We start from the raw sequence: 13,488 nt of genomic DNA on the forward strand, positions 1-13,488 counted from the left end.
TGGGGGATAAAGGAGGGAAGCAGGACCAGACAGTTAGCAAGAAGATAATCTCAGCAGGGGTTTAGCTCCAGCCTGATCCTTTGGAGAGTTCTGGAGTATGAAGGGCACTGAGTTGGTCATCCTCGTGATGTCCGTCTGTTTTGGCTATGGGCTGCTGGTAGGGAGTATAGGCTTCTAACTGAGGATGATTCTCAGGCAGCCATAAGCCCTTTAACAGCCGACACTCACAGAAGCTAAGAGTGAGGGAATCTAAGCGGGCTCCACCTACCATATGATACCTGGATACTGCCTTCCAATGAGCAGCTCCATTCCACTCTGCTCTTCAGCCCCTAAGAACCCAGAGTTTAACAGTGAACTTACATCAGTCCTCTGAACATTTTCTGTATCTCTTGTCTCTTTTGAGTAAAGCACTGCTCTAGTGGAACTTTCCTTATGCAATGATGTCACCCCTGAGTTTTGTATAAATTAAACATTTACACTTGAGTCAATCCAGCATTTGCTTCTTTGGTAGGGAATATTCTATTGACAAGAAAGTTTCATTTTAATTTCATCTTGAGTTGTTTTTACAGGGAGGAATAAAAGGCATTTATAGAAATGATTAAGAAGGCTAAACTAAGTTCAGGATGTAGTAAGGTAGGTATGTGAGTGAATTGCTCTTAAGTTTTATTTAAATCATAGGCGTCAAAGTCGTGATGCATAATTACCACCCTTTAATTGCTTTATTAGCTGGATGACCACTGTCCACAGCTCTTCATCTGAACTTTTATTAAACTTTCATTATGGAGAATGTTGAATATATAGGAAAAATAGAATAATGAACCATGTGTACCCTTCACTAAACTTCAGCACTGATCAACTCTTGACTCATGTTGGGCAACTGGTCTTTAATCCTGAAAATCTTCTCGCATTGAGAGCAGCAGTCTCAACAGCCAAAGGCCCAAAACTAGGGGCAAGGGGACCTGAGTCACCTTTGCAACCCCGATGAATGTGTAACCTTGAGGAAATCCCCATCCAGTGGCTAACCTGGTCCCTGCATGGCCTGCTGTTTTTGAAGGACAGCTTGTTACACAGTCCTGCAGTGTAAGCCTCGTTATTGAGGCTGGTTTGGACTCTGAGAACCCCACTTAGAGGGACTTTTCCATGATCCTTGTCAATATCAGTGGTGCATAAAGTCTCACGTTTGTATCCCAACGTTGGCATTTACTGTGACTTTATAGCTTACTTTTGCTTATCTTCGGTTTTCTCATCTGTAAAGTGGGAATGTTTGCAGACCTACACTACCTCAGGATGATTAAACAAGATAAGGAGGATTAAACAAGATAATGCAAGTGATGAGCTCAGCAGAGTTCCAAGCTCTTGCTAGGTGCTTAATAAATTAGACCTGGATGACTTTTTAAGTTTTCTTGCACCATTTTGCATTTTATTGGTAACTCAGGTTTATGATATTTTCTCCTAGTAATTCTAATGGCAGCTCCTGGGACTTCACCTTTCTCTTCCCTCGCTTTCTGTAGGACCATGCCCCCAAAGAGCCTCCTGGGGATGGGCACTGGGCACAGGTTCTGCTTGACCCAGGGGGCATCCAAACTGCTCACCCACCATGGGGATACTCAGGTCAGCCAAGGACTGTGGGCTTGGCCCTACCCAGCCAGGGAAAAGGGGCTCCCCCAGGCTCCCTTCCAGCCCCATTGGGATGGCGGAGCTGCTCAGAAACACTCCCCCTTCCCCCTTCTTCCATCCTCCTATCTCCCCCATCCCTAGGATCACCCGGATTTGGGTTGGGGCAGCACTTCCCTAAATGTCAGCAGGACTTCACAGCCCAACAGAGTGCGCATCGCTTACTGCCTCAGGTCCCTGTAGGATGTCCCTGGTCCCGGAGTAGGATAGCTCAATCCTTACTTACCAGACCCTGCCAAGCTTTCTTCTTTCCAGGGGAGTATATAGTTATGGAAAGGAGTAGAGAGAGGGAGGAAGAAAGGGAGAAAGACAAAACAGGATATGTGAAAAATAGCAGAATAAAATTGCCGAGTTAAATACAAAGTTAGTTCATGTCCATAGGACAATAAAAATTGTAACCTTTGGGGCTAATTTCTCTACTGAACAAAAATTATTTACTTCTCCCAACAAAAATCATTTGCATCTTATCAGTTTCCTGTAGATTAGCACCTAACTTTACAGCATCTGGGCAACAATCAATAGCAAATGTGAGTCAGCTACTTTCCCCTAGAATCAGCTAACTCTTAGATGGCTTTGCTAACATAATACTCGAGAGCAGTGGTATCAATATAAATATAATGCAAACCACATATGTAATTGAAAATTTTCTAGTAGCCACATTTTTTAAAAAAATAACTGAATATTAACTCTGACAATGTATTTTATTTAACTCAATATATCCAAAATATTGTCATTTCAACATTTAATCAATACCAAAAAATTTGCTAATGAGATCTTTTACATTCCTTTTTTCTAATTAAGCAATTGAAATCTGATGTGTATCTTATACTTACATCACATCTCAGTTCAAACTAACCGCATTTGAAGTACTCATGTCTAGTGGCTGCCATATAGGATAGTGAAACTCTAGAGCAGTGCTTCTCAAACTTTAGGGGGCATCAGAATCACCTGGAGGGCTTATGAAAACACAGATGGCTAGGCCCTACCCCAAGAGTTTCTGATTCAATGGGTCTCATGTGGGGCCTGAGATTCTGCATTGCTAGCAAGTTCCCAGGTGATGCTGCTGCTGCTGGTCTGGGTACCACACTTGGAAAACCACTGTTCCAGGATGACTTTGAAAGGACTCAGTCATCTTTTTGCCCTATTTGCAAGTTGTGGATCATTTTTCTTAACAGCCCTGAGGCTGACAGGAGGCAGGGTGCTGCGCTGCAGCAGCAGCGGGCTCTCTAGTGAGTGTGTGCATTGCCTCGGCCTCTGACTGAGTGAGCAGCCTCATGGACCACCAGCTGGCAGTGGGTGAGCAGCTCTACCATTGATGGCATCAACTATGTAGAGCTCTGAGCTAGAGGCTCAGAGGGAAAGGGAAAGGGGACTAACTCCCATCACCCCCAAAGAGGGCCCAAGCCTCGTGCTGCTCAAAAACTGAGATGTCCTGGGGCAGATCCACATAGATATAGGTGCTGGCAGGGCCCTGGGGCTCTCAGGGAAGGGTGAAGCTTAGAGTGGCCAGAAAAGGAAGTAGGAATTAGTGTAGACCCAAAGGACAGATACAGTCTGTACTAGAAAGGGAAAGGGTGGGAAGACCTGCTGAGCAAGGGCTATGGAAGGGTCCTGGCAGGAAACAGCAGCCTGAGGCATTGGGAGGCCAGAAATAAAGGATGTCCCAGAGGCAGGACTGTAGGCACCTCAGTATCCATCATCAATTGCTGTTCACCTGGTTCATGGATGAAGATGGATGCCAGAGATACAGGATTTACCCCAGGCCACGCAGTAAGTCAATGCCTGGGCCAGAAACTACACCTCTGGCCCCGTTCCAGGGACCCTTCCTCTGGATTCCGTAGGTTTGGGAGTAGGGTTGAATACAGCAGGCATGTTTGTAGATGTAAAGGAATTGTGTGTCACCTTTGGGTCACTCCATACTTGCTGCGTCATCAGTGACATCCAAGGGTTAGAATTAATCCTCTTCAGGACAGGGACTGTGTCCTCTCCTGCTGTTTTGCCCTCCTCTCTCTGGCACCTTGTAAAGGACTGAGCACATGAATACAGAATTTAAATAAGCTGGTCTACACTGTGTGTGATTAGGGTGTCTACACTCTATGTTATATAAATGTGAGACGTGTCGAAGGTGACTACTATGGGCATAGATGTGTTTATGCCATGGGATGTCTTATAGGGTATAGGGAGTCATTATGACATACAGCATATATCGTGAGATAAATGGAGTGTCTACACTATATAGGTATACTATTTGGAAGCATTTGAAGTACCTGCACCTTGGGGTGTGACCTATTGGTGTGACCTACACTGTGGTGGCTACTATATAGGGACATATAAGCTATCTGCACTTCAGGGTATCCTGTAGGGGTGGATGGAGTGTCTACATGGTGGGTGTGTACTGCTTGGGTTCATATCACATGTCTGTACCTCAGAGTGCTCTGAGGGCTGTAGAGAAGGTGTACACTACTTGAAAGTATTTTGAGGGTGTCAGCTGTGGATGGAAATGCATGCTGATGTATGTCCCTTTGGGAAGGGAACTAAAGGGGGTTCCCAGAGGGGCCCCTGTTGTGTGGGAGAATGTGACAGGTGCTGAGGAGTTAACAGTGGGACAGAGGCAGGGCTCAGGGGGGCGGTACCATCTCCAGGAAAATGACTGGTACCAGCACCCAATGAGGGACTGCCCTCTGGGACACCTCTGTTCCAGGGGTGGTACCCATCCCTCCCAACTCTTAAGAGAGACCCCTGCTTTGGGGACTAGCTTTTGGAGCCTGTAACAATTCTTCTTCTGAACATGAATTTCATGTTTGTAGACTTTGGCGGCAACTCCGATAAGTGGATGTTCATATTTGGGGTTCAAAACCAAGGGGTGGTGATTAAATTAGGAAGCTGACCAGAGGAGTTCATAGTAGCCTAGGAGGCTGTGCCACATGCCAGGAACCCCACAGACTTTAGCCCTGCACACTGCAGTTTTTAAAGGGCATCTCCCCAGATGTTCAAGGAGTTCTGTAGAGGCTAAGGCAGATGTCGATAGTATTCTGAGTTTACTAAGAGTATAAAACTGGGGTGTTATCCATGGTTACCTCACTGATGGGTGGCAGGGCCAGTGTCCCACCATCACAGCCAACTGCCTGGAAGGACTGGAGGTCCAAGTGCTCATGTGTTTGTCTAAAAAGCAGTCTCATCACTGCATATACTGTGCTTTGTTTTCCAATTACTCTATGTGAAAAAGAAGGCATTTACTGTGTATCTGTATGGCGTGTCTGACAGGTACACCACATGTATATAATGGGCATAGGCTCAGTGTGATTAGGTTTTTGGTATGTGTATAATGGATATAGAATATGCGTGAGGGGGATCTGTTTGAGGGGGATGCTGGGGTAAGGGGTCTGCTATGTGTGAGTGAGATCTGCTGAGTGTGAGGGGGATTTGTTGGGATCTGCTATGAAGGAAGAAGCGGGGATCTGATTGCTATATGTGATGACTACAGAATTTGATATGACTATATTTTGGGTAATCATATACAACACAAAATGGTGTATCAATGCACAGACTTTCATATTCTTTCTGTGCATATATGATATAGGATGAGTATACACTGCACATGATGGGTATAAACTACGTGTGTGATGAATATACCAAATGTGTATGATGAGTACAAGTTGTATGTGGAGTACGTATTATATGCTTCTGTGAAGAGTATACCCTGAGTGTGGTGGGTATACACTGTGTGATTGGCTATGTTTTGGGAGTCATAGTTTATATGGCACATACAGTGTATAGAATGAATATACTGTTTATGACGGGTATGCATTGTATGGGTGATGGATACACCCTGGGAGAAGGATATGCTATGTGATATAGATGTACTTTGTGTGTGATGGACATATACAATGACAAATATACATGGAATGGGATAAGTTTACAGGTAAGCATGAGTACCTGATGCATATGGAGTATACATTGTTTGATGGGTGTAATACATGAGTAATAAGTGTATATGGCATATATAATGGACATATTCTTTATGAATATACTTTGTGTGGGTGTGATGAGTATATACTTTGTGAGACAAATAAGCACTGTGTGATCCTACACTGTGGGGATATTCTGTGTAGTGACGTAGTTGTTGGGATGGGTCTGCTCCCTGGGTATCAGGCACTCTGTGTGTATGCAGCTTGTGATGGGAATATGGAGTGTGTGTCTGGGTATGAGCAGGCAGAGGGGAGTCACCCTTCTGGGAGGGGGCATGGCAGGAAGCAGTTGGATCTTCATCTGTTTCCAGAACCCCCAGACCTTTGAGCCCATCGACCACACTGTTTCAGGTTCTTCCTCAAGTTCTTCCTCAAATGCAACCAGAACTGCCTAAAGAACGCAGGGAATCCCCGAGACATGCGCCGCTTCCAGGTGGGTGTGGGGAGTCCCCCCTGCAAACTGCCCTTTCCTGATAGTGGGAGTTGTGGGGAGGCTGTGGCCCTGCCACCCTGTAGAAAGCCCCCAGGGCAGATCCCTGCCCAGCCCTGTGCTTCAGGGCCTGGTGCCTGCTGGGGGTGGGGCAGCTCCATCTCAACTTATGCTGGCTGCCAAGGGAGGCTTCATTAGAGTCCCACTTAAGGAGATGCTAATTGTGACATTTTTACATGATTAACGACCCAGCTAATTTGCATAGTGTGAAGCGGAGAGCAGCTGCCCTTAGCGCATCCTCAACCTGCATACCCCTCCCAGTGAAGGCGCGGGGGGAGAAGGAGGCAGCCCCAATTTCCTCCCAAAGGTGGGGGCTCCTGCTGATGGGTTTTCAGGCAGATGCTGCCCCCCCCGCAATCAAAACTCTCACTCTCACTTGCCTAAGACCCATGACTGCCTTAGAGCCCCAGGCATACAACCTGGGTTACTTGTGTGCAAAAACAGTAGCCACTCCGCCCAAGGAGCCAGAGTTTTTTTTCTGACTTCTCGAGTTTTCTAGCTCCTTTGGCTGGGGGAGCGGGGGGTCAGTTTCCCTGGGCAGCCGGAGATTGTACATTTGGGGGTGTCACTCCACCCAGCTGGACCCCCTCGCACCAGCTCTGCCCCTGAGGGGCTAAAGCTCTTTCCCATGCCAGTGACCCTTGAATTCCAACATCCAGCCATGGCCTCAAGTCACTGGTGCCCCACAAAGTTAACCTCTGCGGAGCCCCCGAGGGCCCCAGCCAGGCTGGCCTCGGCTCTCCCTGCAGGTGGTGGTGTCCACGACGGTGAGCGTGGACGGACACGTGCTGGCCGTGTCTGACAACATGTTTGTGCACAACAACTCCAAGCATGGCCGCAGGGCACGCCGCCTGGACCCCTCCGAAGGTCAGGACCCCGGGCCCAGCCCCTGCTGCCGCGGGCCCAGCCAGCCCCCAGACCCCACCTTGGCGCCGGCCCCTGACCTGCCTCCTCTCCTACCTCCCAGCTGCCACCCCCTGCATCAAGGCCATCAGCCCCGGGGAGGGCTGGACCACGGGCGGCGCCACCGTCATTGTCATCGGCGACAACTTCTTCGATGGGTTACAGGTTGTGTTCGGGAACGTTCTCGTGTGGAGCGAGGTGGGCCACCCGCCAGTCTCCCTTAGGGCGTCCGGGCTGGGCCCTCCCCTAGCCAGCTCCGAACCCGCAGGCCTCCCCTCTCCCCTCGCAGCTCATCACGCCCCATGCCATACGGGTGCAGACGCCCCCACGGCACATTCCTGGGGTGGTGGAGGTGACCCTGTCCTACAAGTCTAAGCAGTTTTGCAAGGGAGCCCCCGGCCGCTTTGTCTACACAGGTAAGGAGTCAATTGGGAGGGGAGGCCTAAGGTCGAAGAGCTGATCCCTACCCCGCCAACGTGACCCTAGTATCAGAGCCAATATGTACTGTGTGCCATGCCCCCTAGAGCTTGCTTTCCCACTGCACTAAGGCCCCCGGTCCTCGCACAGGACCTTCTTTCCCTGTGCTCTTTCTCCCTGGCCTCTGGCTCCTCAGTCCCTGCCTGGAGCCGAGTTTCCGCCCTCCTGTACATTCTTTCTGCCTCGGGCCTTCTCGCTAGGGTGTCTAGAACATCCCACTCCCCAGAGTGTAGAACATTTCCACTGAGATGTTTATTTCAAAGGTGCTCCCAAATAGGCTCACTGATCCCCTAAAACTCCCTGGGTCTCTTCGTTCCCCCAAGCCACCCCAGTTCTCACTCTGTATCCACAAGAACACACACACACCACCACCACCACCACCACCACCACCACCACCCGTCCACCCCCTGCAGAAGCCAGGGGGAGAAGTTAACAAGAGTGGAAAGAAAGCCACTCTCTGAAGATGCGACTTAGAATCCTCCATCTCAACTTTATTTGGTCACTTGACCAAGATCTTTTTCATCTCTACCCTCCTGTCCGCCCAAGCCCAAGCCCCCCGCTTCTCTGCATCTCCCCCACCCCACCCCACAGATATTCACCGAGCCCTTTGGGGATCTCTGTCCACTCGATAGTGACCCTACTTACTGTCAGGGACTTCCAGTCTAACTGGGGGCTGCTGAGCAGTAAACACTGCATGGGTGGAGATACATTGTGGAGGCATTGGGTGGAGGCGTTGGCTGCCAAGGACTACCTCCCAGAGAGAGTGTGGAGTAAACTTGGATGGGAGGGGGAATTAGGGAGATAGAGACGGTGAATGAAAGGGTCGGAGAGAAAGAATGCAGATGCAAAGACCCAGGGATGAGGGTTTTACAGCTTTGGGGTGAACTAAAGGAAATTCTCTAAATCTGGAGTTGGAGGTGAAAGTAGGTAAGGCTGTGACACGGGTGAGTTGCAAGTAAGGTTGGGATTAGGAGGAAGATAAGAGGGCACCAGAAGCCTGGTCAGGAGGCTCTCCTCCTGAGAGTTTTGAGAGTGGCCCGTCCCTTCCCTGGGGCGCGTGCAGACCTCAAACGTTCAGGTGCTGCTCAGAGTCCACCTGAGCTGTGATAAATGAAGATTGTTGGGGGCGGGGGGTTCTTTTTTATACCAATTAATTTACTCCTGATAAGACCAAATGCAGACAGAAGACTCATCCACCAGTCCTGCCCCAGGAATATGGAAGGTAATATGTATATACAGTAAAGAACTGAGGAAACTTCGAACCTCGCTGACCCGTGTGCCCGGAGTTTTCCGAGAGGTTTGGGCTGGGCTTGGTGGAGGGGTCTGCAGCGAGGTTCCAAGACTGGTTGCTGGCAGGCTTGGCCCTGCGCACGCGCTGGGAAAGGGCGTCCTCCAACGCGGCCCCTCTCCCCAGCCCTGAATGAGCCCACCATTGACTACGGATTCCAGAGGCTACAGAAAGTCATTCCCAGACACCCCGGAGATCCGGAGAGGCTGCCTAAGGTACTCAGAGGGGTGCGACGGGGATCAGGGTGTCCTGTGGCCGAGGCGGGAGAAGTGGGCTCCTCGCCCCTCTGTCGCCCCCAGGGGCTGCCCCTTGGCCCCGCTGTCTCCTCCCCTGCCCCTAGGAAGTGCTGTTGAAGCGGGCGGCCGACTTGGCGGAGGCCCTGTACGGAGTGCCCAGCAGTAACCAGGTATGGTGCCCCCAGTCCCCTCCTAGCGCAGCCAGGCCTAGGGCTGTCCCCACCTTGGCGCCTGCGGCTTCCGCGGCCATGCCCTGCTCTTGTCTTCGCAGGAGCTCCTCTTGAAGCGCGCAGCGGACGTGGCCGAGGCTCTGTACAGCGCCCCCCGCGCGCCCGCGCCGCTCGGACCCCTTGCTCCCAGCCACCCGCACCCCGCGGTCGTGGGCATCAATGCCTTCAGCAGCCCACTAGCCATCGCCGTCGGGGATGCCACGCCGGGCCCGGAGCCAGGTGCATCCTGCAGCCCCGGCGCTGAGATCACTGCCCCTTCCCTGCGGCACTCGGTTCCTGACCGCCACTCTCTCGCAGGCTACGCGCGCAGCTGCAGCAGCGCGTCTCCTCGCGGGTTCGCGCCCAGCCCCGGCTCACAGCAGAGCAGCTACGGCAGCGGCCTCGGAGCTGGCCTCGGCGGCTACGGGGCACCGGGCGTGGCCGGCCTCGGCGTGCCCGGGTCTCCTAGCTTCCTCAATGGCTCCACAGCCACCTCACCCTTCGCCAGTGAGTGTTCCCTGCCCGCAGAGGGTGGGACCGGGGCCCTGAGGAGCAAAAATGGGGCACCGCCAGCCCCCTTCCAGTCCTTGGTGGGAAAGGAACTTCCGGTACCTGTTGCATGAGGATCAACCCTGGCCTTGCCTTTGGAAGCCAGGGCAGCCCTGTTCGTGAGACCTCTCCCTGGCTGGGCACCGGGCCCTCGACCCCACACCTTGGTTTCTCATCCTAGGCCCTGAGGCCGGGGCAATTCTTGCACTTTTAGCTCTCTTTGCTGATTCCAGTGGTACACATCGCTTCTAGCCCTTCCCTCCTCCTTAAACGGGTTTTAACTAGGGAGCGTCTCCCTGAAACCCGGCAGACCGCCACTTCTGTCTTATGCCGGGACTTCGGGAGGAGGCTGGCGCCCCCTGCCGGAAGCCTGAGGGAACTCCGGGCTCAAGAAAAGCGGGCTTCCACCTGGCTCCATACTCCCCTGGAGCCTTGGTCTGAGGGGCAGGGGTCCAGGCAGGGGTCCAAGCAGGGAAGACGTGGCTCCCTGTGATAGCGTTGGGCAGAGTGAGAGAATTCTTTGTGGTCAGACAGCTGGATTCAGAGTTTGAGTGTCCAAATCTTCTGTCCGACATTCAGCAAGTTACTTCTTTGAATGTCAGTTTCTTCACTGTAAAATGGGATCTTTATCGCCCCCTGCCTAGGGTTGTTCTCAGATCTGGCTGTGCCACTGGGCACGTTGTCTGGCTTCTTGGGGTCCGGCGGCTCGAAGCTGTGTGAACAGGCAACAGGGCATTTATGCTTTTACTATTTTGCACTGCCCTCAAGTTCCTCTTTCCAACACCAAGTTCCGGAGCAGCCTGTTTTCAGCTCCTTATAGCTTAGCTATTTAGCAGACATTTATAAAGCATCTATTGTGGGCAAGGCACGTCCCTATCAATTGTGAAAAAGATTGTACTTCAAGTCCTGGGAGACACTGCTAAGCCAGAGGAGTGGGGAAGGCTGCTCAAGGAGGAGTTGGTTGTGGCTTTTTCTGTGTTTCCCTCACCTGTCTCCTGTCTTATGTTTGCTGTTGCTGAGGACCGAAATATCTGGCCACCTGCCTAGCCTTCCTTGCCAGTAGCCTACATCCTGGGTACTGCTCTTTCTGGCTGTGGGTTTGAGTCTGGCTCTTTCCTCCCTGCCCAAGCTTAACTCCTGGGACCCGAAACCCCATGTGCCAGCATCCACAGGCCATGACCCTCTGGTGTCCCTCCCAAGGCTTCTATCTCTCCTGGCCATTTGCTCAGGCCAGGCACCACTGCTCCCACCTCTGTTCACTTCTAGGACAGTACTCTTACAACCTCTCTCTGGGTGGCTCTCAGATTTGAAGCTAATGGAATCTGGACTACCAACCCCCTTCCTCACTACACACATGATGCCATCAGCAGTGGAGGAACATACTGCCCCAGTGGGCAGAAGCCATGCCACCTGGGGTCTACCCATTCAGCCAGAGGATGGAGAGGACTAGAGCTGCTTATGCCCCTCTTCTACCATCAGCTGGGGACACCCTGGCGTTGCCTGAGGGCCAGTCCCATCTTTTAATAGTGTCTTGACCAGTGCTTACCCAGAACCCCATCCACTCGTATGTGCAGAGTACTTTATAGTACAGCTTCAGACACTGTCATTTTCATTAAGTGTGCCAGGACGTGCCTGGAATGACATCCGGAACTGTCCTAGCCAGAGGGTCTGGGACCGTTTGGATCTCTTCTTGGTCTTATACTTCGGCCACTAGCAGCCCTGTAGTGACCCACAACTCCCAGTCGTACCCAAGCTACAAAATGTGGTTGTGAGCCCCTGGCCTTGAGAAAGAGCACATTTGTCTCAAGCCCTCCATGGAGCTCATGGCCTCCTCAGCTAGCAGTGAGCATTGTCTTAAAGGAGATGGCCATCCATGGGGCTGAGGATACTCGGCACAGGGGCAGCATTGTATCAATGTGTGTGTGGTGGGGAGGGAGTCTTTGATGCCAAAGGCAGTCTTCTCAGGCTATTAGTTTCTTCCAGGAAGCCCTTACCCCCACCCATAGCCAGCTGTTTGGACAACACCGAAATCACAGCCTTATTGTTCTTTAGGAGAAACAGGGAATTGGACTCATGAGGACATATGGTGAAGGAGGGATCCAGAGATGCCCTGGGCAGGAGCCCCCAGGAGAGAAGGCTGCAGGAAGGAGAGGCAAGCAAAGCCTCTGTGTAGGAGAGCAAGCCACAGTCCTGGGTAGCCAGGGGGCTGGAGAACAGGAAGATTTGAGGATGTGGGTCCCTACATCTTTCTTTAAAATTGACCAGCTAGAAGAGGATGATACAGGACCTGGGCTGGAGATGACAAGGACCTGTATTAAGCTGGGAGAGAACAGATTCCCCAGGGGTTAGGGGTATTTGGTAAGGGAAGCGTATTTGTGGAGGAAGTTAAAGTGCTTGTTGTGTGAGCTGTGATCCTGGACAGACAGGCCTTATAACAGGAGCCTACATACACCCGCAGACTTCATCTCTGACTTCTTCCCCAGCTCTACTATGAACCCCATTCTTTGACACTGACCTTGGTACCCCAGGGCCCGTAAACATTTCTCGGCATCTCAGACTCCCAGTGGTTTTCAGCAAGAATCCTGATCTGTTCCATCTCTCGCTCATCCCTCATCTGTGGGATCAGTCCCCAGTATTTGATTTTGTTGGATGTTCTGGTTTTGCTTTTGTTTTTACCTAGTCTGACTCTGTCACCTCCAGTCCTGAGAAAGGGTCTCCAGAACCTCCCAAAAGGCGAGTGTTGGCCCAGGACCCCAGAGGCTCCTAGCCTGCTTCCGGACCCTGCCCTGTACTGGTCTTCCCAGGACCCTCACAGCCCCCAGTGAGGTCTGAGTCTGGTGCCTGAGTCAGCAGCCCGCACAGGGCCCACTGCCCGTGCCAGAGCCCTAACTGAGCTGCTCACTCTGGTGCTGTCTCCCTGTTGTGTCTCCCATTGCCTTCCCTGCTGCGCCTACCCCTCCCTGCCCCGCCCCGGAGTCATGCCCTCTAGCCCCCCGTTGGCTGCTGCCTCCTCCATGTCCCTCCCGGCTGCTGCCCCCACCACCAGCGTCTTCTCCTTCTCGCCTGTCAACATGATCTCCGCTGTCAAACAGAGGAGCGCCTTCGCCCCCGTGCTGCGCCCACCCAGCTCCCCACCCCAGGCCTGCCCCAGAGCCCACGGAGAGGGGCTTCCAGGTGAGTGGTCCATGCTGCCCTGCTGTGGCCTGGTAGAGCAGCTGTTTGAGGGAGCCGCTCCATCCTCATCTCACCAGAGCCTCATGCCAGTGGACCAGTTCTCCTAGGAAAGTTCAAAGCAGGGAGCTCTGCAGGGGTCCAAATAGGTCCAGTTGGAGAAGATCAAAAACCACCCCTAAGCCCCACCTCCAGCCAGTTGAGCCCAGAGCAGAGACCCAGTACTCAGAGCCAGAGGAACCCCACATGGAGTGCATGCTTTTGACCTGTGTGTCCACTGGAGGGTAGCACACATCACTGTGAGGGACTGAGTCACTTGCTGGATGTAAAGGGACTGGCCTTGGACAAGGTTTAGCCCAACTTCCTCTGCCCCATTTTACAGTTAGAGAATTGAGACCATGTCACCCATCTGCATCCCTACCCTTGTGAAATGGTTGTCATTTGCCATTTATCAATCTCCAAGTCAACATCTAACTTAACAAAGCCTAGCCCCTAACCAATAGTGTATAGCAAGTTAAAAAAA

The 13,488-nt window shown here is 51.9% G+C and overlaps 1 protein-coding gene across 4 annotated transcripts in view; it reads left to right on the plus strand.

Moving 5' to 3' along the window:
* The window catches only part of EBF4 (early B cell factor 4), a 49,914-nt gene that overhangs the window by 33,425 nt on the left and 3,001 nt on the right, over positions 1-13,488 (plus strand). Inside the window, exons 7-15 of one of the 4 annotated variants that reach the window (XR_896424.2) lie at positions 5,994-6,075; positions 6,882-6,999; positions 7,100-7,233; positions 7,325-7,451; positions 8,927-9,015; positions 9,141-9,206; positions 9,308-9,485; positions 9,564-9,752; positions 12,887-12,968. Coding sequence is in view for 3 of the 4 variants with exons in the window: in XM_011369427.2 (XP_011367729.1) it covers positions 5,994-6,075; positions 6,882-6,999; positions 7,100-7,233; positions 7,325-7,451; positions 8,927-9,015; positions 9,141-9,206; positions 9,308-9,485; positions 9,564-9,752; positions 12,771-12,968 (1,181 nt within the window). In the remaining variant the exon portion in view is untranslated. The other 3 variants (XM_023537021.1, XM_011369427.2, XM_011369439.2) reach the window with 3 other exon arrangements.

The sequence above is a fragment of the Pteropus vampyrus genome, unplaced genomic scaffold (assembly GCF_000151845.1).
Source record: "Pteropus vampyrus isolate Shadow unplaced genomic scaffold, Pvam_2.0 Scaffold7, whole genome shotgun sequence".
Lineage (NCBI taxonomy): Eukaryota > Metazoa > Chordata > Mammalia > Chiroptera > Pteropodidae > Pteropus > Pteropus vampyrus.